This window comes from Lynx canadensis, chromosome B3 (assembly GCF_007474595.2).
Source record: "Lynx canadensis isolate LIC74 chromosome B3, mLynCan4.pri.v2, whole genome shotgun sequence".
NCBI classification, from domain to species: domain Eukaryota; kingdom Metazoa; phylum Chordata; class Mammalia; order Carnivora; family Felidae; genus Lynx; species Lynx canadensis.
Window position 1 is genome coordinate 3,523,547 of NC_044308.2, and position 27,169 is coordinate 3,550,715.

The 27,169-nt window shown below is 43.1% G+C and overlaps 1 protein-coding gene across 1 annotated transcript in view; it reads left to right on the top strand.

Moving 5' to 3' along the window:
* The first annotated feature begins 18,382 nt into the window (after positions 1–18,382).
* The window catches only part of HDGFL3 (HDGF like 3), a 76,088-nt gene continuing 67,301 nt past the window's right edge, over positions 18,383–27,169 (top strand). The window contains exon 1 of the mRNA XM_030317271.2: positions 18,383–18,579. Within this exon, the coding sequence (XP_030173131.1) occupies positions 18,496–18,579 (84 nt within the window). The 5' untranslated portion in view covers positions 18,383–18,495. The remainder of the gene's footprint in view (positions 18,580–27,169) is intronic.

Below are 27,169 nucleotides of genomic sequence, written 5' to 3' on the forward strand. Positions count from 1 at the left end.
CCTCCCCCGTTCATGCTCTGTCTCTCTCTGTCCCAAAAATAAATAAACGTTGAAAAAAAAAAATTTAAAAAAAAAAAACAAAAAAAACCAAAGGTGACTAAGTCAAAACACAGACGTTTGTGGGCAGCCCTGCTGTGGGGGTGGGGAGGGGATGGTCAGCACTGGGAGTTGGGTCTCAACAGCTGAGGGGGAGCAGGGCTTAGGAGAGAGAAGAGAAAAATAAATTTGTCAAATCTTCTCTGATAGCTTGAATACAATGCATTTTTGCATAACAAAATATCTTTTCCAGGTGGGACTCAGCTTCCTGTTTTTCCTTTCTTTGTATTCCCATTCATTGTCTAGTGTTAGCATAGTACCAGCCAATAATTGCACAGGGGGGCTGAAGAACATTTTGCAACACTAAACAATTAAAACTAATCGTAAATGTACATACACCTACATTTAACACTATGTGATACCAGTTCTTCACCTTGGCCCAAAGTAGACATGTTATTTGTGGATGGCAACTAGTTTTATTTCCTGAAAATATAAAGTTTAATTAAAGTTCCAATTAATGGAGTGCCTGGTGGCTCAGCCCGACTCTGAATCTCAGCTCATGTCTTGATCTCCGGGTCGTGAGCTCAAGCCCTGCATTGGGGCTCTGCGCTGGGCATGAAGCCTACTTATAAATTCATTAATTAATTTAAAAGTTCAAATTAAAACATTTTGGTTTTATACAAATAATGTGAGTCATATCAAAAATTGTGGAGGGCTGCTTTTACTGGGGCGCCTGAGCCCGTTGGGCGCCCAGCTCTTGATTTTGGCTCAGGTCACGATCTTACGGTTCATGGGTGGGAGCCCCGCATCAGGTTCTGCACCTGCTTGGGATTCTCTCTCTCTCCTTCTCTTTCTCTGCCCCTCTCCTACTCAAGTGCATGCTCTCTCTCTCTCTCCCTCTCTGAAAATTAATAAACTTAAACAAATTAAAAATAGACCTACCATATGATCTAGTCATTCCACTTGTGGGTATTTATCTGAAGGAGGTAAAGTTATTCTCTCGAAGAGATATTTGCACTCCCACGTTCACTGAAGCGTTATTCACAGTAGGCAAGATACGCAAATTACCTAAGTGCCCATCAACAGATGGATGGATAAAGAAATGTGGGGTGTGTGTGTGTGGTGTATACCCAATAGACTATAATTCAACCACCAGAAGGAGGGAAGTTCTGCCCTTTGCAGTAACATGGATCAAACTTTAAGGCATTCTGTTAAGTGAAATAAATCAGGCAGAGACAAGCAAATACTGTATGATCTCACTTATACGTGGAATCTAAAAACAGCTGAAGTCACAAAACAGAAAGTACATTGGCAGTTGCCCAGGGACGGGGGAGGGTGGGGAATGGGTGATGGTGGTCAAAGGGTACAACCTTTGTTTTTAAATTTTTTTTTAATGTTTATTTATTTTTGAAAGAGAGAGAGTGAGCGGAGGAGGGGCAGAGAGGGAGGGGAGACACAGAATGTGAAGCAGGCTCCAGGCTCTGAGCTGTCAGCACAGAGCCCGACACGGGGGTTGAACTCATGAACCGCAAGATCATCATGACCTGAGCTGAAGTCAGACGCTTAACCAACTGAGCCACCCAGACGCCCTCAAAGGGTACAACCTTTTAGTTACAAGATGACTCAGTTCTGGAAGTCTAACGTACAACACGGTGACCATAGTTAACAATACCGATTATGTACTCGAAAGCGGCTAAGAGAGTAAATCTTAAAAGTTCCTACCACACACGAGAAGATGCTAACTCCATGAGGTGATGGATGTGTTAACTAATCTTGTGGTGGTGATCATTTCACAACATATATGTATTTCAAGTCTTCCTGTTATGTACCAAAACTTTCACATTATGTGTCAATTATATCTCAATAAAGCTGGAAAAAAATTGTCAATGGCGCTAGCAATTAATAAAGAGAAGAGTGCATAAGCCAGATTTTTGGCCCCAGATCCAGAAGTGTTCTTTATGCCGTATGTGGCATATTATTTGAATTTGATATCAGATGCAGCCTCATCTGTTCTGACAGAGACATTGTCTGAAACAGTTCAAAGGTTATACATGATATTGAAGGACATCAGAATATGCCATCTTAAAATGTGCCTCTTTGACATAAGGATTGTTTTGAGCTGAAGGCAATAAGGCAGCAAATGCAAAAAAATAAATAAATAAAATAAAACAAAGAAACAAAACAAAAAACCCAACTTTTTGCCCTCCCCCTATCTTCCTAAAAGTAAGACATAGATTTGTGAAGATAGTCCCACCCCCACCCTCCCGTATCAGGGGAACCGTTCTTAATACTGAAGACAGAAAGTCAGCACCAAGGTGCTGTGCACAAACATATTTTGCTAAAATAATCATTATCTTCCCTTAGTTCCCCCATATCCTCACCTTCCCACAATTGACCATCTCTGGGAACCTATAAACCCCTTTTCCTCTGTCTTGTCTCTTCTCCACATTCATCACCCTTTTAAGTCCCGGGCGTAACCACTTCTTTGCGGTCTTAATTGGTTTTCTATGAAGGCCTCCATACATATAAAAATTTAAATATTAACATGAAGTAAAATGTGTGTGCCTTTATTAGCTTCGTTTTGAGGCCCCAGTAACAGATAAGACAAAGATAAGACATTCTTGATGAAAATATACCAAATTTGACCCTAAAGCCATTCTGGGAGGCTAACTAGTAATCGAACTGAATGTTGTTAAGGCAATTAGATTTAATAGAGATGAGATATGAAATGCCCAAAAAGAGTTCAATGAAATAAATGAAAATTCTCGAATGAAAAAATGAGTCATGGTATTCATTGGGCATTAAAAATAATTTTGAATTTGAGCTATCTACCGTTATTTGGCATTAACTATTGCTAGCTACTAAAATTGTTAGCAAAAGCTTAATCGGAAAAAAAACGATTTCACTTTTTTTTTTAATTTTTTTTTAACATTTATTTATTTTTGAGATAGAGAGACAGAGCATGAACGGGGGAGGGGCAGAGAGAGAGGGAGACACAGAATCGGAAACAGGCTCCAGGCTCCGAGCCATCAGCCCAGAGCCCGACACGGGGCTCCAACTCACGGACCGTTGAGATCGTGACCTGAGCTGAAGTCGGACGCTTAACCTACTGAGCCACCCAGGCGCCCCCGATTTCACTTTTAAAAAGGATTAGAATCTTTTAATTTTCGAGAAAATATTCTTGAGAATTGCAGATGAAATACACAACAATGGGTACAAGTCCAATAAAATATTAGGATATCAGAACAGGGAAACAATAGGGGCGCCTGGATGGCTTAGTCAGTTGGGCGTCCAACTTCAGCTCAGGTCGTGATCTCTCAGTTTATGAGTTCGGGCCCCGCGTCGGGCTCTGTGCTGACAGCTTGGAGCCTGGAGCCTGCTTCGGATTCTGTGTTTCCCTCTCTCTGATCCTCCTCTGTTCACACTTTGTCTCTCTCTCTCAAAAATAAATTAATATTTAAAAAATTTTAAAAAAGGAATATGGAAACAAGAGTGTGCATGATTCTGAAGGAGAAGGTTTACTTACAAAATGATTCTAATACTAATTTCTATGGAGGCCACTTTCTGATAAAAGTATGTCAATTAAAGAGAAATTTGAGACAAGCCGGATACTGCTATTTTTTGTTTTCTCTGGAATATCTCAACATTGAAAAATATCTTGTAAGAACTTAAGAAATACCGTGAGTGGGGCGCCTGGGTGGCTCAGTCGGTTAAGAAACTGACTTAGGCTCAGGTCACGATCTCACGGTTCATGGGTTCAACCCCTGCGTCGGGCTCTGTGCTGACAGCTGGGGGGAGCCTGGAACCTGCTTTGGATTCTGTGTCTCCCTCCCTCTGCCCCTCCCCCCCCTTGTGCGCGCTCTCTCTCTCTCTCTCTCTCAAAAATAAATAAAATGTAAAAAAAAATTGTTTTTAAAAAGAAAAAAAAGAAGTACCATGAGTATCCAGATGTTCCTTTAGGAGATAATAAACATCATGATATAAATATTAATAACATATGAGGAAATTAAAATATTTTAAAATGTTTATTTATTTTCAAAGCAGGGGAGGGACAGAGAGAGAGGGAGACAGACAATCCCAAGCAGGCTCTACATTGTCAACGCAGAGCCCAATGCGGGGCTTGCCCTCATGAACCGTGAGATCATGACCTGAGCCAACATCAAGAGTCAGATGCTTAACTGACTGCGCCACCCAGGCACTCTGAAATTAAAATATTTTAATAAAAATTCTGTAATTGGGGCATCTGGGTGGCTCAGTTAAGCGTCTGACTCCAGCTTAGGTCATGATCTCATGGTTTATGGGCTCAAGCCCTGCATCAGGCTCTGTGCTGATGGCTCCCTCTCTGTGTGTGTCTCCCTCTCTGCGTCTGTGTCTCCCTCTCTGTCTGCCTCTCCCCCACCCCCACTCTGTCTTTCTGTAAGTAAACATTTAAAAAACTTTTTTTATTCTGTAATAATGACCATTTTATATGTGGAGCCCCATTGCTGCTTATCATGATATACATGGCATGTGAAATTCTCGGTTTATTTCCAAATCCAGATATTGCTTTGAGAATGTTATTGCCAATTACAGTTTTGCGGCAGACCTGCATTTCTCCCAATGGAAATAACTTTTCAAAACCACCCAAGAACGACAGTTATATATCACAGACATTAGTAATAATTATGTTCATCATCTTTGTTTTTTGTCATCTTTTAATCACATGAAGACAATACAGACTTACACATTTTTCAGTATTATCATTTCGAAGGTACATTTATTTGCCAAAGTAGATGAGCAGAACACATCTTATCTAATAGTATGTTAGCATGATTTATAAGTTTTAAATATTTTCATTTGATACGTGGCCTCAGTTTATGTTCTTGTCTGGGGTCTCACAATGCTAGGAGCAAACCTGCTTAGGAATGTCCTAAAGGGCAGTTTTCTGCAGAACATTCGTTGGGGACGAGTTGATGTGTCGACATTGGAGGTCCTAAGTACTATTTCTGAATTCTTCCCGTGTCACTCTCTTTCACTGCCAACTTCCTTTACTATTATTTTTCTCTCCATCAAACATTGCTTCCTCCACAGTCATTAGTTTTCCTGACTCATTCACTGACTTTTCTTTCCTAATGGCCATCATTAGCCTCAAAGCCTTTTGGTCCTATGGTGAGTTCCTGGACAAATGATGTTCTGCAAAATGATGCTCTTAATTCAGTGTTCTGCATCATCAACCAAGATTCCGTGGTCGTGGCACCTTTCAGCCCCACGGGAATTGTACGAGTTGCATAGATCACCATTTTGGTTTTGGTACCCATGGCAGACATTGCTAACTGATCACAGAATCTTGATCCTGGGTGAAGTTTCAGAATGCATTCTCTCCTACACAGTGTTCTAGGAAGCCATTAGAGTTGGCACCATTTAGAGTTGACACAGTTAGTGAAACCTGTCAGCCACATCTGGTATAGAGCTGAGTCCGCTCATATGATAGGTCTAGGGCATCCAGAAGTGAATGAAATCATTTCTCCCCTTAAGAAGTTCAAGGGGGAGAATTTACAGAATTTTACCCACTTATTGGTAAGTGGCCCTTAATGATTTAGAAATCTATATACCTTCTAAGAATTACCTTCAGTTCTTGAAGTCTCTTTGAAAACTAGAAATCCCCTTCATCCTTTAGGAATTTGTTCAAAGAAAGCAGCATTGGACATAAAAGCTCTTAAATGGAGTTGATTTCAGAATTTTTAGCCGTGGCCCAAAAACCCAAGCCTCATTTTTATTTTGAAATTAACTTTATCCAAATACAGAAATTATAAAGATGTAGAAAAAAAAAAAAAAACGCGTACAGCGTGATTGTCACAAGGTGAACAGAGTTGTGCGAACGCTTCCCCAGATGGAGAAAAAGAACATAACCAGCGCCCAAAAATCGCCTGTGCCCCTTTCCAACAATTATTTGCATCTTTCTTCCTAAAGGTAATCGCTTGTCCCAAATTCTAACAGCAAAGATACATTCTGAATTTTTTGTAAATGAAATCACACAGTGTCGATTCTTCCATAGGTCTGGCTTCTTTTGTTCTACGCGGTAAGATTAATTCATTCCATGTTTCTGCACGTGAGAGTAGTTTCTTCATTCTTATGAAGTATTCCATTATATGACCATTCCACAGTTTATCCGTTCTAGTGCTGATGGACAACTGGACTGTTTCTAGGTTTTGACAATTTTGAAGAATGCTTCTAAGAAAATTCTTGTGCGTGACTTTTGTTGCACATATGTTCACATTTATATATTTAGAGGAGTCTTTTTTTTCTCTTAAACTTGAGTGGATCATATCTTCGACTTTAGTAAGATAAATTGTTTTCCAAATGGGTTGCACCAATTAGTACTTCTGCTAGCAGTGTTTGGAAGCTTCAGTTACTCCACATCCTTGGTAACACTTGGTATTGTTAGTACTTTTAATTTAAGCCTTGTGGCAGGGTTGTGTTATTTCATTGTTACTGTAATTTGCATTTCCCTGATAAGTAAGGATTTGAGAAGCTTTTCATTAGTTTCTTTGCCGTATGTCCAAAACCTTTTGTAAAGTGCCTGTTCAAGTTTTTTAACTGTCTTTCTTTTGGATTGTTGCTTTTTCTTACTGATTAACAGATCTTTTTATGTTCTAGATATAAGCCGCTTGATGATTACATGTCTTGTAAATATTTTCTCACACTCTATAGTTTGTCTTTTTACTGGCTTAATGGAGTCTCAATTTCTAATTTTAGTGTACTTCAATTACTCAATTCTTTATGTTTATTCAGGGATTTGGAAGGGGGTATCCTATTTTAAAAAGTTTTGCCTTTCCCGCATTCATTACTTTATTCTTCTGCTTTTCGCATTTAAAACCACAATATACCTGGAATTGATTTTTGCATATATCTTAAGATAAAAGTCAATATATTTTATTGACTCAGCACTCTTTATGTAAAAGGCAGAACTTTCCCCAAAGTGTATCTTTTTCATAAGTCAAATATCCATATATATGTGGGCTGGTTTCTCTTGTGTTTTTGTCTCATTGTTTATTTATCTGTCTTGGTGCTATAAGTTTACTGCCTTAAACACTTTACCTTGATGAATATTCATATCTGGTAAAGTAAGTCCTCCAACTTTGTTCTTTTTTAGTGTCGTGTTTGGCTATTTTTGCCTCTTTGCATTTCATATGTTTTGAAATCAGCTTGTCATTTTCCACACACACACAAAAGATGTTGTTGGGATTTTAATTTGGTTTACTTGAGACCCATAGATCAGTTTGGGGAGGATCAACACATTTATAACATTGAGTCTTCCAATCTAAGAAAATAATATCTCTCTCCATTTTATTTAGTCTTCTTTAATTTCTCTAAATAATGTTTAATAGTTTTCTGTGTAAATCATTAGATTTATTCCATATAGTTGATGTTTTCTTTATGCTATTGCAAATGGTATCATTTCTAAAATTTCATTTTCTATTGTTTATTGATTTATTTTTTTATTTTTGAAAGAAAGAGCACACACGAGCAGAGGAGAGGGGCAGAGGGAGACAGAATCTCAACCAGGCTCCATACTCAGCACGGAGCCCAATGCGGGACTTGATCCCACAACCCTGGAATCATGACCTGAGGCGAAATCAAGAGTCAGACACTCCACCGACTGAGCCACCCAGGTGCCCCTAAAACTTCATTTTCTAATTGTTTATTGCTGGTATACAGAAATGCAATGATGTTTTTTTCTATATTGACCTTTCGTGCAGTGACATTGCTGAATTCCCTTAGTCTAATAGTGTATTGATAAGATTCATTTAGACTTTCTACGTACATAATTATGTCATCTGCAAATAATAGTTTTAGTTTTTGCATTGTTTTCTTTTATTAATTTTTTTAACATTTATTTATTTTGAGAGAAAGAGAGACAGAGTGTGAGTGAAGAGGGGCAGAGAGAGGGAGACACATAATCAGAAGCAGGCTCCAGGCTCTGGGCTGTCGGCACAGAGCCTGACACAGGGCTCGAACTCTCAGACCGTGAGATCATGGCCTGAGCTGAAGTCAGACACTCAACCAACTGAGACACCCAGACGCCACATATTTTTTGCATTTTCATCCTACCTTATTCCATAGGATAAGAATCTTGAAAAGAAGTAATAACAAATATCCTTGCCTTACTCACAATCCTAGGGAAATTTTTCAATATTTCACTATTAAGTAGGAAGTTTGTTGTAAGTTTTTGATAGATACCCTTTATTCCATTAAGAAGATTCATATCTATTTCTAGTTTGCTATTTAAAAAAATGCATGTTGAATTTTATCAGTTTTCCTGCATCTCTTTAAAGGATCGTGTGGGGTGCCTGGGTGTCTCAGTCAGTTAAAGGTCCAACTTCAGCTCAGGTCATGACCTCGAGGTCCATGAGTTCGAGCCCCTTGTTGGGTTCTGTGCAGAGCCTGGAGCCTGCTTCAGATTCTGTCTCCCTCTCTCTCTGCCCCTCCCCTGCTTAAACTTTGTCTCTCTCTCAAAAATAAATAAACATTTAAAAAAGTTCTTTAAAGGATCATGTGATTTTTCTCCTTGCATGTATTAATGTTGTGAATGACATTGATTCTCAGATGTTAAACAATCTGTATTCTAGACTAGATTCAAATTTGTCATGATATATTATTCTTTTTGTATATACCAGGATTTGATTTGCTGATATTTTGGTTGAGATTTTTTTCATCTATAAGAGAGACTGGTATGTGTTTTTCGTCTTTTGTATTGTACTTGTCAGGTTTTAGTATAAAGATTGTGTTGGGGGGTGCCTGGCTGGCTCAGGCAGTACAACATGTGACTCTTGATCTCAAGGTTGTAAGTCTGAGCCCCCACGTTGGGTGTAGATTTTACTTAAAAATAAAATATTGAAGAAGAAAAGAAGATTGTGTTGGCCTCATAAGACAAGTTGGGAAGGCTTCTCTCTTTTTCTGTTCTCTGAGTTTGTGTGAGATTGGCACTCTTTCTTCCTAAAATGTTTGGTATGATATACCAGTGAAGACATCTGGGCTTATAATTTTCTTGGGGGGAAGATTTTACTTACAGATGAAATGTCTCTCTTTGGTAGATTTAGGACTATTCACATTTCTCTTTCTTCTTGTGTCTTCCTAGGACATTGTCAGTTTCATCTAAATTTTCAAATGTATTGGCATAAAATTGTCCACCGTGTACTTATTCCTATTTTGATATCTGTAGAATTTGAAACAGTGTCCCCTTTTTCATTCCTCGTATTTGTTTTTTTTTGTGTGTGCTTTCCCTATTTCTTTTGATCAGTCTTGACAGAGGCTTATTCATTTTATTAGTCCTTTTAGAAAACCAGGCTTTGGCTATGAGGATCCCCTCTATGATGTATTTTTATAGCTTATTATTTCTGCTCTCTGTTATTCTCTTCCTTCTCTCTTTTTTTAGGGAAGGGTATTCTGTTATTTTTCTAAGTTCTTGAGATAGATGCATAAACATTGCTTTTTATCCTTTTTTCTTAATATATGTATTTAAGACTTTCTAAACAACTTTCACTTCATCTTACAATCTTAGATACATTGTGTTTCTGGTATTATTCAGTTCAAAATATATTTTTATTTCCATTGTGAGTTCTTCCTTGACTCATAGGTTATTTAAAATTAGGCAACAAAAATATTGTCTAATTTCCAAACATTTGGGGAATTTCCTAGTTTCTTCTTTGCTGTTGATTTCTAGCTTAATTCTACTGTGGTCAGAGAATAAACCATGCCTAATTTTAATCCTTTGAAAGCTATTGGGGCTAACTCTATGAGCCAACATATGGTCGACTTTGGTAAATGTTCCATGTGTGTTTAAAAATGCTGTGATTTGGGGCGCCTGGGTGGCTCAGTCGGTCGAGCGGCCGACTTCGGCTCAGGTCACGATCTCGCTGTCCGTGAGTTCGAGCCCCGCATCGGGCTCTGTGGTGACAGCTCAGAGCCTGGAGCCTGTTTCAGATTCTCTGTCTCCCTCTCTCTGACCCTCCCCCGTTCATGCTCTGTCTCTCTCTGTCTCAAAAATAAATAAACGTTAAAAAAAATTTTTAAAAATGCTGTGATTCTACAGATATTTGGTGCCGTGTTACAACAAGATTATGTTTGTTACTTCTGTTATTCAAACCATCTATCTTCTTACTGATTTTTTTTTTTTTGTCTACTAGTTCTATTGGCTCCCAAGAAAACTGTGTTGAAATCTCCCACCATAATTGTGGATTTGTCTATTCTTTTAATTCTGTCAGCTTTTGGCTTTATATATTTTTGTGTTATTAGTGTTATAAATTAAGCATTTTATTTCTTTCTGGTGAGTTGCCCTTTTAATTTTATATTTTTTAAAGTAGGCTTTATGCCCGGCCCAGAGCCCAACACGGGGCTTGAACTCACAACCCTGAGATCAAGACCTGAGCTGAGATTAAGAGTTGGATGCTTAACCAATGAGCCACCCAGGTGCCCCGACCTTTTTATTTTAATGTAATGTCTCTTTATGGCAGTATTTTTCAGTTGTGGCACTATTGACATTTTGGGCAAAATAGTTCTTTGTTAGGGGGATGGCGTGCCATCCTGTGTCTTGTAGGATATTTCAGCATCCTTGTTCTGTAGCAACCCCACCCCAAGTAGCAGCCCCACCCCAAGCTGTGACAATCAAAACTATCTCTAGACATTGCCAAATGTCCACTGGGGGGCAAAATCGCTCCTTGTTGAGAACCACTGATCTACGGCAAGGCTCTGTGCCTTAAAGTCTATTTTGTCTGATTGTTAGTAAAGATAGTTTCTATCGGTATTTGCAATAGAAAATCTTTTACGTCCAACCTTTCAATATCCCTAGTTAAGAGGCACCTCTTGAGGTGCCTGGGTGCCTGACTCCTGATCTCGGTTCAGGTCACAACCTCACAGTGCGTGGGTTCGAGCCCCGTGTAGGGCTCTGTGCTGTCAGCACAGAGTCTGCTTGGGATTCTCTTTCCCTCTTTTCCTGCTCCTACCCCCTTGTGCTCGCTCGCTCTCTCAAAATAATAAAATAACTTTATTTAAAAAGAAAACGATGTGTCTCTCATAAGCAGCATTAGGTTGACTGTCTTTTTAATACAGTCTGACAATCTTTTAATTGTGATTGGAGTTATTTGTCACTTTTACCTTTAATATGATCACAGATGTGTTTGGGTTTAAATATGCTATATGGGGGCAGCCGGGTAGCTCAGTCAGTTGAGCATCCTCCTTTGGCTCAGGTCATGATCTTGTTGTTCATGAGTTCGAATCCCACTTCAGGCTTGCTACTGTCAGTGTGGAGCCTGCTTTGGATCCTCTGTCTCACTCTCTCTGCACCCCCCTGCTCGTGCTCTCTCTCTCAAAAATAAATAACACATTTAAAAATAAATATGCTATGTGATTTATTTCATATTTAATCCATGTTCTGTGTTTTTTGTTATATCCATGTTCTGTTATTTCCATGTTCTTTTTTTTTTCTCCCCTTTCTTACTTTCTTGGGTTCTGTATTATTTTATTATTTTCTTATTCATCCCATTAGTTGAGCATCCTTTTATTATTTTTCTTTTAGCTGTTTAGAGGTCACAACATGTATCTCTAACCTATGAAAATGTAATGTGCGGACGTGTACCAATTTCTGTGTCGTTCCATTAAAACCTTCTGTATGAGGACAGTAGACCTTTCTATTCCATTTACCCCAATCTCACATCGTGTGAATTTTTATTTCTCCATAAATAGGACCAAAGCAATTCATCATTTCTTAACTTTATATAGTCAATGTTTATTTAAACTTGAATATTCATGTTTTTCATTGTTCTTCATTTCTTTCTGCCTCTCCCGCCTCCATCTGGGATTATTTTCTTATTGCCTGACCAACTCCCTTTGGTCTTTCATTTAGTGAGATCTACAATTGCTGAGTTCTCTAGGTTTATACCTGCCTAACAGTTGTCTTTCTCTTTATTTAAAGGCCGTTGGCTTGGCGTGGGATTTCAGGTTGTGGTTCTTTTCTTTCTGTTGGTAAATCAGTCATCAGTCTTTTGGCTACACCTTCGAAGAGAATGTGTTTTTCTGCTTCTCTTTGTCTATGGGTTTCAACAATTTTACTACGATGTTCTTGGGTGAGGTTTTGTTTATCAGCATTGGCACTCAAAATACTTTTTAACCCATCGCATAATAGTTTTCATTAGTTTGAGAAAATTCGTGGCCATTGTGGCTCCAAATAATTGCTTTTACCCCATTCTCTTTATTATCTCACCCTCTGGGACTCCATATTACACTTTCCAATTGTAACACACAGATAGGAAACACCTTACAAATACGAACCAACAGAAAGCTGGTGTGACTATACTATGGTATTTTTCTGTTTTTCCCTTTTCTCTCTCTGGGCTTCAGTCTGCATATTTTCCCTTTTGATTTATCTTCCAGATCACTAGCTCTCTTTAGCTGTATCTAATCTACTATCACTCTCCACTTTAGTTATCTGTTGCTACGTAACAACCTATCCCAAAGTTTTGTGTCTTAAAACCGCTGCTGCCATTTATTTGCACATGATGCTGCAATTTAGGCAAGGTTCAATAGGGCCAGTATGTCCCTGGGCCATGTGACGTGGACTAGGCTAGCTTAATTGGGGCTTGGGGATCCACAATGACTTCGCTCACATGTCTGGCACTTCAGTGAGGGGGACCGGAAGAGTTGGGGGCTGGTTGGATCTCCCTCTCTCTCTCTCTCTCTCTCTCTCTCTCCATTTTTTCCATTCTCTAGGGCCTGTCTCTCTTCACGTGCTCCTCCCCTTCCATACCATCAGGGTATCTGTAATTATTGCACGGTAGGTCGGAACCGCCAACAGGGTGAAAATGGGAGGTGCTGTATGTCTTGATGCCTAGGCCTAGAACTAGCAAGGCATCATTTCTCCCACATCCTTCAGTCCACAAAGTAGCCCATCAGATGGTTGAACTTAGCTGCCGTACTCTCCCCAAACTCCTGCAACATCACTTCATCCGGCATGGTATTGACTCCTTCACCATCGTCCCTATTCTCCATGGCCCCTGGACCTCAGAGAGTGGTGGGCGCATAGCGCTCCCCAGCAAATGTTTTTTTTTTTCAATAAATGAAGAAATGAATGCAAGCTGCTGATGCAGTGTTTTCTTCAGCAGCGTCTGTGCTAATATTGGAACTATACTAGCCAAAATGGTAGCCAAGTCTGCAAAGTTAAGGTAAAAGTCTTTAAGGTCTTCTACATCCCCTACAAAAACCTAGTAATTCATTAACATTCTCCAGTTTGCTCCTCGACCCAGAACAGGACAGTGAAGGGGTGAGAATGAGAGAAATCTCAATGGAAACAGCCTTTGGGCTCTGAGTATCAGGGAGAATTCCCAGGACCGGAAACAATCTTCCATTCTTTCTGCAGATAAGACCCCAGGTGGCTCAAGTAGTGTCTTCAGAGACCATCACCATGCTTCTGGGATCATTATCGGGGTGCTCTCTTCTCCCCTCTTTGGTGATCTGAGTACATTTGTTGCTGTTATACCCAGCTGTGATGACTGCCCCCAACCGTTGACCCATACCCTGTCCTATCATGGCCCATGTTGACTTTATGGTTCCTTCTGCCAACCTAGAATTGCCCGATGCTCACACCGAGGTGGGTGTTCTCTCTCTCACCACAAGTAGTACATTACAGTCCTTTCCCTGACTCTCAAGAAGGTGTCAATATCTTACAGCCCCTTCTCTTTCAAGGAATGGCGAGACCAGTTCCTCTGGGACCAGGTCAGAGGACATTTGAAAGGTGCCTCTAGTGGCAAAAGTAATAGAAATGAACTCTGATGCAAAGTTCAGGGAGCTCCCGGGGACAAACTGATGTGTGTGTGTGCGTGTGTGTGTCTGTGTGTGTGTGTGTGTGTGTGTGTGTGTGTGTGAGAATACCAAATTTTCCCGACTCCCTTTCCACAAATCTTTCCACTGCACCATGTTAACAACAAAAACAAAGGTAAGACTATCGACTAATGTTGAATGAGTACTTACTATTTGCCAGGCATTGATTGTGCTAGGTGCTTTATATGTATCATCACATACATAATTTGGGGAGGAGGGATTGATTTTAGGCAAATGAAGCATCATAGAGTGGGTGAATGGGGGGAGGGGAGGCCATTTGAAGGAACTATTAGAATTTTGTAAAGAACCTGAGTAAAGATATGAAAGGAGAAGGTGAAAACTGGTCAGGGTAGCAGGAGGCACAGTCAGTGAGGCGTCCGACACTTATCTAGGCTCAGATCATGATCTTACAGTTCGTGTGTCCCAGCCCCACATTGGGCTCTGAGCTGATGGTGGTGAAGCCTGTCTGGGATTCTGTCTCTCCTCCTCTCTGCCCCTCCCACGCTTATTTTCTCTCTCTCTCTCTCTCTCTCTCTCTCTCTCTCTCTGCCTCAAAATAAATAAATAAGCTCTTAAAAAAATTTTAAAGAAAAGAAAACCGGACAGGGTCAGCCAAACATGTGGATGTGTGTGAGAGGGAAGAGGAGTGGCAAAAAGGCCAGAGCGCCAAGGGCAGGGCGAAGTAGGAACCCGGAGGGATTTTAGGATAATAAAATCAAAAGTGATCAAAGGAAGTTATTATAACCATTTGTGAACGGAGTTCTTTCCAAGTTTCAGAAGTAAAATTAATGTGTTCTATTTTGACATAACGAAGAGACCGAGACCGGCTCTTGGGGCCAAACTAAAATAAAGCACATCAGAGTCTTAATGGCCTTCCTGGTGTCTCTAAAGGGTTACTCATTATCTGTTAAATATTTGAATAGAGCATTGTTCTGGTATCGCCACAGGAACGGTCCTTTGCATAAAAGCAGAGGAACCAGTCTGAAAGCCCTGTCTGCAGTGAAAGCCACAGGGCAGTGCATCAACCCCAGCAGCGCTGTGTTGACAAGGTGGTCTGCATTCAGCCTGGACGTGGAGACGCGGACGGGCTCTCAGCCAGGCACATTAGGAGGTTCCTGAGGACCAGCCAGGGGATCACGGGGGATGCCCTGTGCGTCTGTTATGAAGGCTGACTTGGTTAGGGCATGGGAGGCAGGCACGTGACGTGTGCTGAGCGGTGAGACCAGGCTCAGACGAAACCCTGAAACCAATGCCCAGCTGGGAGGCATCTCCTGGCCCCACGAGTGACGCGCCCCCCTCGGACTCTGTCTTCAACCTCTCCGTTGACTGCTTCTCCACGTTGTAAGCTCCTCTGTTTCCCCGATCTTTTAAAAAGCAGCCAGTCACGACAGGACAGCTCACCCTTCCTGCGTTCTTGCTCGTCCCCCTCCATTGCCTGGAAAGAGGGGTCTACACTGGCTGCCTCCACGCGCGCGCATCTCACTTGCCTCTTGGGCCGCTGTTGCTCCCTGGTTTCTTCCCCTCCACCATGTCAGTGAAGCAGTTCCCACCAACGTCACCAAAGACTTCTCGGTCACCAGATTCGATGCGTCCGTCTCGTGTCTTATTCCACTTGACCTTCCTGTGGGCATCCGTCTGGAAGGATCCCTCCTTTTAGACATTCTTTGATTTTTTTGGTTTCCCCAGCACTCCACTCCTCTTTCTTTGTTTTCCTGCGTGACCCTTAAAGGTCAGTGTTACCAGGCTCCATTCTTGGCCACTGCTTTTCTGATTGGACACAGTCTCCCGGGAACCTCCCTCAGGGTTTCAACCACCACTGGTATCATGGTATCATTGAAATCTCTATATTCTGTCTTGACCACCTTCTCTAAGCTGTATATTCAGCTGTCCGCTAAGCATCCCTTTCCAGACGCCCCACGGAAATTTCGACACACAAAACCACTTATAATCTCATCCCCAAATTGCCCTTTCTTCATGGATTTCCTCATCTGAGTGCCAAAACTAATCACCCTGTTGCTTAACCCAGAAACCAGGGAAGGGTTTCTGACTTGGTTCCTCCTCCCTAGTTACCACCCAGTGAGTCAGCAAGCCCTGTCACAGCCCCTCTGTCTCCTGGTGACAGCACCCACCACCACAGCTAAGCTCCTGCCTCCAGACCCTTAGCCTCAAATCCACCTCCGCGCTGGCCACCAGAGTAATTCGTCTGGACCCAAACCAGGATCATGTCCCTTCTCTGCTCAAAGTCTCCCTGTGGTTTCCAACTGACAACCTTCCGTTCTCATTCCTTTCCTCTCCCCTATTTCCACCCTAGGCCCACAGGGACGCTGGACCACAGGGGGCAGGCAGCCAACAGCCCGGGCTTCGAAGCTAGTCAGAGGGATTGAGTTTTGACATAAGATGACATAGGAACCGTTCACAGGTTCACGGACGGCGCATGATGGCATGATGACAGATACACACGACAGGCGGTACAAGCGGGAGACGCATTAGCAGACTGCTATGGACTGAATGTTTGTGGCCTCCCTAAATTCATATGCGAAATCCTAACGTCAAATGTATCTGGAAGTGAAGGCTTTGGGAGGGGATGAGGTCATGGGGTGGAGCCCTCATGAATGGGATTAGTGTCCTTACAACAGGGACCCCGGGGAGCCCCCGTGCCCTCTTCCCACTCCTACCTGTGGAAGGACACAGGGTAAACACTGCGGAAAACACTGTCCTCTATGAACCAGGAAGCCGGTCCTCACCAAAAAAAACCAGAACTGCCTTGTTCTTGGGCCTCCCAGCCTCCAGAACGGCGAGAAATAAACTTTCCGTTGTTTTTAAGTCACCCCGTCTGTGGTATTTTGTTATAGAAGCCTGAACCGGCTGATGCTGGCTATCATAACGGAGACCAAAGGACCTAGACTAGTTTTGTACAGTGAGAAAACAAGACAGGTGAGCCTGTAGGAGCTATGAGGAAGGGGTCATATCTGAAAAGGAAAATCACCAGGTGCAAGTGGTAAGGAAATGCATTAGGGGGTCATGTCAAGCACTAGTAACAACATAATCATCAGAAAGTCTAGAGACTTTAGAGCTCCATTATTGGAAGCCCAGCACTAGGAACAGGAGCAAGGGTTGGTATTCCACACACACACACACACACACACACACACACACACACACACACAGTTCTACAAGGCAAGTGAGGGAGGCAGACGCTGATAGAAAGAAATAGCTGCTATCAAAGGGGGGAGGGCAGGAGAGCTCAGAAGACGGGACAGACGCACACAAGAACTGTTCTTGTGACAAGATGAAGGCCACAGAAAGTCGGTTACACTCAGGAGCTGCGCCCGCTGACTTCCCAAAGGTGGGCTTCAGGATGCTGTAAAGAAGTAGCGGTCATCATTAGACAGATTCAACACACGTTGTCCAAAACGTTGGCAGGATTGGAAACGAGTGACCTGCCAGAGTTCAGTCCCTTCCACAAAACTGCAGGCCTGTAAGGATCCACGCAAGGAGAAGCACAAGCTTTTGTGGACTTTGGAGGCGCGCGGGTCCGCGTTCGAATCCCGACTGTGCCGCTCGGCCCAGGACGGCACCTCCCGCGACCCCGGCTCCAGAGCCCGCCCTAGGTGGGTCACAACCCATTGTCAAGGGCAGACCTGGGGCGAGAACCGGACAAGATCGCCGACTCCGGAGCGGTGCTCTTTCCAAGCAGCCTGGGTGATGCTCGGGGCAGCGGGTCCCCTCCGCAGTCGTCCCCCAGGCCTGGAGCGCCTTTGTGCCCCACTCACCGGAGAGCATCCGCAGCAGTGGCCGCGGGGGGCGGCCGGGCGGGGGCGGGGAGGGGGGGGGAGCGCCCCCCAGGGTGGCGCTGGCCGGCGGGGAGGGGGGCGGCCAGGTGGTGATTGGCTGGGCTGCGCCAGGCAGCTCCGGGCCCAGAACAAAAGAGAGCGGGCGGCGGGCGTCCTCCGGAGTAGGCGCTCCCGCCCGCCCCGCGCGGGCTTCGGTGCTGGGGGAGGACGCGCCCACCGCCCGCCCGCCCGCCGAGCAGCCGGGCTGGCGCGCTCGGTTTCTGGGCGAAAGCCGGCCGTGTACCTAGGAATTAACCGGCCGGCGCGGGAGGGGAGGGGAGCGGGAAGCGGGGCGGGGGGGGATGCTGAGCGCGCGCGAGAACAATAATAAGATCGTGTTTGCGGTCGCTGCCCGAGGAGGAATTCGGAGGAGGCGCGAGGCCCGGCGCTCGCGCCGCGCCCGGGAGCCCGGGAGGGAGGCCGGCGGCGGCGGCGGCGGCGGCGGCGGCGGCGGCGGCGGTGGCGGCATGAGGCAGGCGACGCGGCGCCTGTGAGCAGCGCGCGGCGGCGGCGGGGACCTCGGCGCGGGCGAGAGCCGAGCGGCCGGGGGCTCCCCTCCCCCGCTGCCGGGCCGTGATTTGCCGGGCCTGCTGCGCCCCCCGCCCACCCCTCGCCTCAGCCGCCGCCTCGCCGCTTCCCCTCGTCGGAGCGGCCGCTCGTCCGCCCGCCCGCTCGAGGCCCGCGGGGAGCGCGGCGCAGTCCGTCGGCCCGCGGGGGGGCGGCCTCCCGGCATCTTCGCGGCGACCAAGGACGACCGGGGGAGGAAGCGGCCGGGATGGCGCGTCCGCGGCCCCGCGAGTACAAGGCGGGCGACCTGGTCTTCGCCAAGATGAAGGGCTACCCGCACTGGCCGGCCCGGGTGAGTACGGCGGCCGCGGGCGGGCCCGCCCGCCCACCATTTTCCCCTTCATGATGGCGCGCCCGCCCCCCCCCCCCCCCGTCCCCATCCGCCTCGGCCCGGAGCCCGGAGCCCGGCGCCCGGCGCCCGGAGGGAGCCCGGCGCCCCGAGCCGGCCGCGGCCGGGGCCGGAGGCGCGGGCGGCGCTGCGCACGGAGGACGTGCCCGGGCCGGAGGCGAGGGTTCCGGGCCGCGCCCGCTCCCCGCGAGGGCGGCCATCCTTCCGCCCACTTTCGAAGGCGGCTCCGGCCCGGGCAGGCCCGCCGCCGGGGCTTGGGAGCCCGCGCCGCCGGGCGGCGGGCCTGGGCGGCAGGCACCGCTGCGGGCAGGGTCGCGGGTGGGAAGCCGGGTCCCGGGCGAACGTCGGGGCACGTAGGGGAGCGTAATGCAAATGGCTGGCGGCGGGCCGGCGGGGGCCGCGCGGCCGGGGATCCTGGAAAGGGGCCGTGGCCGTCCCGAGGCCAGCGGGAGCCTCTTGGCAGCCGTTCATCCATCCCTCGGCGCATCCTTCGCCATCCAGACTTGTTGAGTCTTCCCTGCGCGCGATTCCGGGTTCCCCGCGGGCCCCATCATTGTCCTGGGGTACGTGCATCCCCGCTGCCCATCGTTCTCCCGAGCCCACCCGGAGGAGCTGCGGGGGGAGGGGGGCTCGCCGCTTGGCCCCGGCGGCTGGGTCCAGGAAGCTCCTCGTGCCTTTTCACCTCCATATTTGTTTTAGGTCGGATCCCAGACCTTCTCCTTGGCCTTCCACTACAGTCCACAATAGCTCTCTCTTTCCTATCTAGCAAGGCTGTCGCCGGGCTCTTTTCTCTAGAAAGCATCTGCGTGTAATGCACAGCATTCGATTTTTTTTTTTTTTTCTTAAGCAGGCCTTTTGGGGAAGAGATCAACACTACCGTGTGTGCTTTGTGTTTTAAAAATAAATCGCTTTTGCTTCTAATTCTGATCATACTTGGTAGTTAGTTGTTTGAAATAAATACAGTGAAAAGGAGGGTCAAGGCATCTTGGAGGCTTGTTGGTATCTTTGGGGAACAGAGGTAGATGTGGGGAAATACTGGCATAAATAAGAGTGTGAGCTCTAAAATGTTGTATTACAGTAAAGTGCAGATAGCTAGACCAAGAAAGAAAAAAAAAAAAAAAACCCACCCATTCACAAAAGGAAGTGACATCACGGGTGGCCAGGCTGAAATTAGCGAAGTTGAAGTAATGGATGGTTATAACCACTTTTTTTTGTATTTAGTTTGACATGATTGTGAAATGGAGAGAACACTGTGCCAGGAATTGGGGGCCTTGGTATTTGGTCTTTGTGGGCTAATCATTTCAACTGAATATCCATTTCTGCAACTCTAAAATGATCATCTGTAGGATTCCTTCCAATACTGACAACCTCAGATCTCAAATGAGGTTCAGGTTCCATTAGGCTGTGAAAATCACTCTTCTCCACATGTGAACTGTAGGTTGGCCTCAACCTCACGGTAGGATAACTGGTTACTTTTCATACTGAAGTGCCATCCTGCTTAAAGGGGCAAGATTTGTGACTTCAGGCATCCTTTAGGGAATCTCTGAGTATATTTATCAAGAAATAAACAGCTATAGGGTTCATTGGTATACACATGGTCAAAAGTGAATTAAAGATTATCATCACCAGTTGGTCGGTTCCTTGTAATCCAGTGGCTTCCTTGAATCTTACCTTTGGTAAATATCTTCTGAGAGTCAAAAAGAAAATACTTAAAGTTTCCTTAACAAGTTGCTTTCATAGGTTGGCCACCTGTAGTAATTTTGAAACAAAAACGTGCTGCAGAAGTGGTCGTAGTTGTATATCTAATCCACATAAAATTCCTAGAATTTGTAATTCCAAAACAAGGCAAAATGAAAAGTGAAATGAGGAAACAAAGTCAGTTGGGTTGTTAGGTATAGTAAATACAGGAAAGAAAAATCTAAGTCTCTTCACATTTAACATAAACTTAAGGGAAGGACCTAAGTCTTTCTTTTTTTTAATTAAAAAAGTATTATTTTATAGTGAGTGGCATGTTATCATTTCCAAGGGAAGGTAAGGGTTAGAAAAAGATATTTGAGTCCCTACTCTGTTCGTTACTGTGCTGTATGCTTCACATATGTTCTCATTTTATTTCTTCTCCAGTTCTGTGAGGCATTATCCCCACTTACACCCAGTCATAGCTTGTAGATGATGTTATAAAGTACTCACTGGAAAAAAACTCTACTTATTTGAATTCTGTCGCTTGCTATGAAGACCAGTCATGTGGGGATTAAAGTCTATATGGCCCCAAGCGATCAGACGATCAGACGATCAGACGTAGGAGGCAGAATGTGGGGGAGACAGATTTCGGTTCAGACCGTAGGGAGTTTTCTATCGGAGGTGGTCCATGCTTGGATGGAGAACCAGCTGCTGTGCTGCAGTGAAGACGTTTGGTTCTAGGCAGCCCCTTGTGAGAATGTGGGCCAAGAGGATTCAGGCATCTAGGAAAATGGTCAGGTTAGATTTAGTTTTGGGCTGGGTTTCATACTCTCTGACCTTAGGCGTGTTCTGTAATCTTTCTAAGTTTTAGTTTGCGAAATAGACATAATTCAGCCCTCACGGATTTAACGTATGTAAAAGCATCAAGCAGTGGTGGTTGAATGTTCCTGCCTTTTTTTCCTTTTTGAATTTCTAGCTTGAATTTCTAGCCTGTATCACTATACTGTTTTTAATTTTCAACTTAGGAGTAGATTGATTCTTTTTTCCACCATTTTATCATGAGTAATTTCAAACACACAGAAAAGTTAAAAGAATCGTACACCCTTCTCTCCGTCACCCAAATTCTATAAGTAGCATTTACTGTACTTGCTTTATCATGTTATTCATATATCCATCCCTCTATCCATATAGCAGTCCATCTTATTTTAATGCATTTTAAAGTAAGTTGCCAACATCAGTATAATTTACTCCTAGACACTTCAGCATGAATTATCGTTAACTAGAGGTCAATATTTTTTTAGATCCTGTTTTTTTTTGGTTTTTTTTTTTGGCCTTTTGAGGTAAAATTTACATAAACTGAAACATACTTAAATGTACCAGTGAGTTTGACAAATACGTACACTGGTATAGTCCAAACCTCTTGCAAGATACAGCAGAGTATCAGTACCGATGAAAGTTCCCTCATTTCCTCTTCCCAGTTAATTCCTGTCTTCCTCCCAGTTCAGATGTGTTAACATTCAGTAGCCAGCTAGCTGTTTCTAATGGAGTATACTTGATTAAATATGACTTAAAAATTACAAGTTCATTTGTACCCAAGGATTAACTAGCTTAATATTAAAAATACACTAAAACGAGTCTCTGAACCCTTTTGATTGTGTACCCTATTGGTAAAAAAAATTTGTGTAAACTTACTTTAAATCATAGGGGCGCCTGGGTGGCTCAGTCGGTTGAGCGTCCAACTTCACCTCAGGTCATGATCTCGCAGTTGACAAGTTCGCGTCCCGCGTCAGACCGCTCCGGAGCCTGGAGCCTGGAGCCTGCTTCTGATTCTGTGACTCTCTCTCTGCCTCTCCCCCGCTCATGCTCTGTCTCTGTCTCAAAAATGAAGATGAATAAATAAACACTTAAAAAAATTATGTATACATGTACTTTGTACTATTCTGTACATTGTGAAACAAATACAAGAGAATCTGAAGGGAGTGACAAATGATATAAATAATTTATGTTTTAAAATTCTTATTAGCGGGGTGCCTGGGTGGCGCAGTCGGTTAAGCGTCCGACTTCGGCTCAGGTCATGATCTCACGGTTGGTGAGTTCGGGCCCCGCATCAGTTTCTGTGCTGACAGCTCAGAGCCTGGAGCCTGTTTCAGATTCTGTGTCTCTCTCTGTCTCTGACCCTCCCCGTTCATGCTCTGTCTCTCTCTGTCTCAAAAATAAATAAACGTTAAAAATTTTTAAATTCTTATTAGCAAAATATTAAGAGTAATAGATTGTTTATATTTTTAAAAATATTAATGTTATTTTTTGCCTGTTTCATGGGAGATCTGACTAGCTAGTCACAGTTTTTATCATCTAAAGAGATTTTCTATAACAGAACTGTCAGCTTGGCCATTTCCTTGTTTGCTTATGCTTACGTTATTAGTACTCTCTTATAGGACTCCTTTTAGCCACTTGTTCATTTGGCAAGAGTTCAGTTAGAAGTGAATATTCCATAATTTTGCTCAACCAGGCACTCTCAAATGGCAGTAAACCACAGTAGGCCCAAAGTGAATAAATACAACCATCTGAAAAAGGACACCAGTGTCAACTTATGTATTAAATATTAGTAAAACTTACTTTTTAGGGAAAAGAATAAGAAACTAAAATAGAAGTTGCACTATTTTCTTCTCACACCTCCCCAGCCCCCATCATCTTGTACGTTCCCTGAGATATGAGCACTCTGCCTATGTTACCCCTGCTCTAAAAAATAGAAATACAAAACAAAACAAAAAGGTCTCAAAACTCTTGTGTTTCAACGAAAGAACTTTTTTAAATTTAAAAACTTTATAGGAGTACTCTCTGGCATTGCTAATCAGAGAGTGAATTGATATGATCACTTTAGAGAGCTGGCCTGGTCGTCTGTAGTTAAACACACCCCTAGCTTGTAATTTAGCAGTCTGGTCTAGGCATATATCCAGGAAAAATGAGTGTTTGTGTCTACCAAAAGATTTGTACAAGAATGCTCGTACATGGCAGCTTTATCCATAATAGCAGGAGATTGAAAACAACCCAGGTGTCCGTCAACAGGAGAACGGATCAGCAGAATTGTAGTATATTCGTGCAGTGGAGTACTACTCAGCAGTAAAAAGGAACAAACTACTGATGCCCACAAAAATATGGATGTATTTCAAGATTTTGAGGTTGAGTGAAGAAAGCCAACACCAGAGCGCACATTCTGTATGCTAACCATGACGATCAAAACGGGCACAATTGATCAGTGGTGATTAGTTCACGGTGGGTGGAGGAGGAAGCCCTGAAGGTGTTCTGTATCTTGATCTGACTGGTGGGTACCCAGAAGTGTGCATGTGTAAAAATATATCAAGCTGTCCATTTAAGATTTGTGCACCAGACTGTATATGTTATACCTCAGTTTAAAAATGCGTACTTTGTATGAAGTGGGGAGAAAGAATCTAATACTCCAAACTTCTTCACGGATTGAATTTCACCATTCTTGGCTTTCAGTGAGAAGTTTTTTCCCTTTAAGACTTCAGTGCTACCGATTTGCATCTTCCTGTTCCCTTTTGACTATTTTAGAAACTGCATTTACTACTTCACAGCTTTTCTTTACATTTCTTTTTAGTTCTGGTTTCTGCCTCTGTCTTTTGTTTATATGTTAGAGTCTTTCCGTTCCTTTCATATTAAATCTTTGCTCCTCTTATTTCTCATCTAGCTCTCAACCTCTCACTTGATAAAACTTAAGAATACAGCATTTGACCTACCATTCTATGACATCTTGAAGAGCTAAATGCTTAGTGAGCTTTTATTGAGCACCTACTGTGTGTATGACACTGTGCCTAGGTATAGTTTTTCATTTTTCTACCAACAGATTAAATTTGCAGCAACTTAAAAATATTATAATTAAATAATTAGTGTTTCTATGCCTTGTATTAATCCTTAGTTTCTGATCCGTTGCACTTTCCGTTTTTTATCTTTGACAATAAACTGTGAGCCTTTATTTTTGGACACCAGGCTACGTCGCTTCAGGGAATCACTTGAGACTTAAACTTTTTTTAATCTCAACATAAAGTAAGATGTTTACACTTTCCATTTCTTTGGCGTGAGTCCAAACGAGTCCGTCATTGTTTCATTCCTCAGGTAGAGTGACACAGATTCAGTCAGCCTTTTCCCCAGGGACTGTATTCGTGTTGCAAGGACCTGGCAAATTGTCTCCTTTTCTTCTGCTTAACTCTGGGAGCAGATAGGCAGCTTAAACTCTCAATACGAACGTGTACCTTTTCCATTGCTCCCATTTCACCCAGGTGAATCTGTATTTCTGGCACATCCCCTTTGGAATGCCCTAATGACTACTGTTTTCCCCATGATTTGTAAAATGTTAATTCTCTGAAGTCAGGTTTCTACTATATGAGATTGTATTTGATTCTTTTGGAAAAGGATTGATGGTTTAAAATTATATATGACTATTGAAAATGTCTATTAGCATAAGAAGAACATTGTAGGCTTGTAAATAGGGTAAATATAATAGGGGAAGAGCCCAAATGCTCCTTTTTATTGGAAAAAGTTATCTTCGATTGCAGAAGATTGCCCAGATACTCAGTCAGAAGCTAGTCTACTTGATAGTTATTAGTCAGTCCATTGCAAAATGGCTTTTTATCCTTTAGAACCTTGCTACCGGAAGTATGGTCTGTGGCCAGGATAGGTGACAGTGACAAGATAGTGCAGAAATTGAGAGTAAGAGTTTAGAAACTTTTTTTTTTTTTTAAGTTTATTTAGTTTTGAGAGAGAAAGGGAGTGCAGGCGGGGAAGGGGCAGAGAGAGGGAGAGACAGAATCCCAAGCAGGCTCTGTGCTGTCAGCGCAAGCCCGTTGTAGGACTTGAACTCACAAACCATGAGATCAGACCTGAGCTGAGATCCAGAGTTGGACTCTTAACTGACTAAGCCACCCAGGCACCCCTAGAAACTTTGTAAAGCAATCTGATAGAGTAACTTTATGCTAGTGAATCTAATTTTATTTTTTTTAAGTTTATTTATTTATTTTGAGAGAGAGAGAGCGCGCGCATGTGAGTGGGGGAGAGGGAGAGAGAATCCCAAGCAGGCGCTACACTGTCAGCTCAGAGCCCGACATAGGACTTAAACCTACCAGCTTTGTGAGATCATGACCTGAACCAAAACCAAGAGTCGGATGCTTAAGTGACTGAGCCACCCAGGCACCCCTTGTGAATCTTATTTTTAAAATGAGGCTTGTATTTTATATGCCTTTAATTTTATCTTTCTAATAATTAGTCTTTCATGTATTTTATAAAAATGCCCATCTGTAACAAATTAGAAATTAAAAACAAACAAAAAAATGCTGTTTTTTCCACCACAAATGGAGTACTGACTATAGAGAACCCTTAAAGGTCAGTAGAGTTCCTTGCATCTAAAACTATCTGCTCATACTGTGAACTGATTTTTAAAGATTTTATATTTAAGTAATCTCTACCCAATGAGGCACTTGAACTCACAACCCCAGGATCAGGAGTCACATACTCCTGACTGAGCCAGCCAGGCCCCGCTGCTTATACTGTAAATTGTTTAACCTATCTTTAACCGTTTAAAAGAGAGAATGGATTAACCTTTATGTTATAAATACCTCATGTCTGCAAAAAAATGTTATTACATAAGTAATAATGTTCATTGTAGAAAGATTAATATCCCTCTACCTAGTAACAAGCATCATGAATATGCACCTACATGTGTAAGTACATAATTTTTATAATACATTCAGTTTTGCAGCCTTTTATCCCCACTTAAACACTGTATCTTAGATGTCCTTCAGTGGCAGTGAATGTATTTCTATAACCTTACCTGTAATAGCCATCTGGTAATTGATGGTACAGACCTATTTGTTATAAATTATAACCGTATTTACCATATAACCATATATAACTTCCTATTATACTGATATTTAGGTTATTTCCAGTTTTTTATACTGTAAAATAATACCCTGAGACACATGCTTTTAGCTAAACCGTTAGTTACTTCTTCAGGATTGGTATCCGGGAATCACATTTCTTAGTCAAAGGGCACGTGCATGTTTTAAAACTTTGGATTTATATTGTCACATTGCCCTCCAGAAAAGTTTTAACCATCTTAACCAGTAGCAGAATAAGAAAATACCTGTTTTCTCACATATTCATTAAAAGGAGATGATTTAAAATTTTAAAAATGTTTGTCAACCTAATAAATACAGATATTTAATAGAATTAATTTCCTCGTTGACAATTGAGGCAGAATATATATGTCATATATGACATATATCAAATCATGTATCTTATATGTCTTGATTACAAATTAGGATGAATATATGATAACACTACTCTAAGGTAGATAGTCCCATAAGAAAACCAAGACTTAAGAAATTCACCTAAGGTTATATACACTGAGTGAAGTGTGTTAATCCTAGACCATTAAGAATGCCACAGGAACATAAGAAATGTGATAACAGGGGCTCCTGGGTGGCTCATTCAGTTAGGTGTCTGGCTCTTGGTTTTGGCTTAGGTCATGATCCCAGCGTCCTGTGATCCAGCCCCACATCGGGCTCTGTGCTGACAGCACAGAACCTGCTTGGGATTCTCTGTGTCCCTTCTCTCTCTACCCCTCCCACACACACGCTCTCTCTGAAAATAAATAAAAATAAACTTTAAAAAAATGTGGAAACAGATGAGGTGAAGGAACTGAAGAAGCATTTGGCACTGTGTAAGAAGACTATGTATATTATATATGTTACGTATGTGTATATGTATACGTATGTGTGTGTGTATATGTATATGTATGTATTATAAGCTACTGGGAGGCCAGCACTCTCAAGTCAGAAAA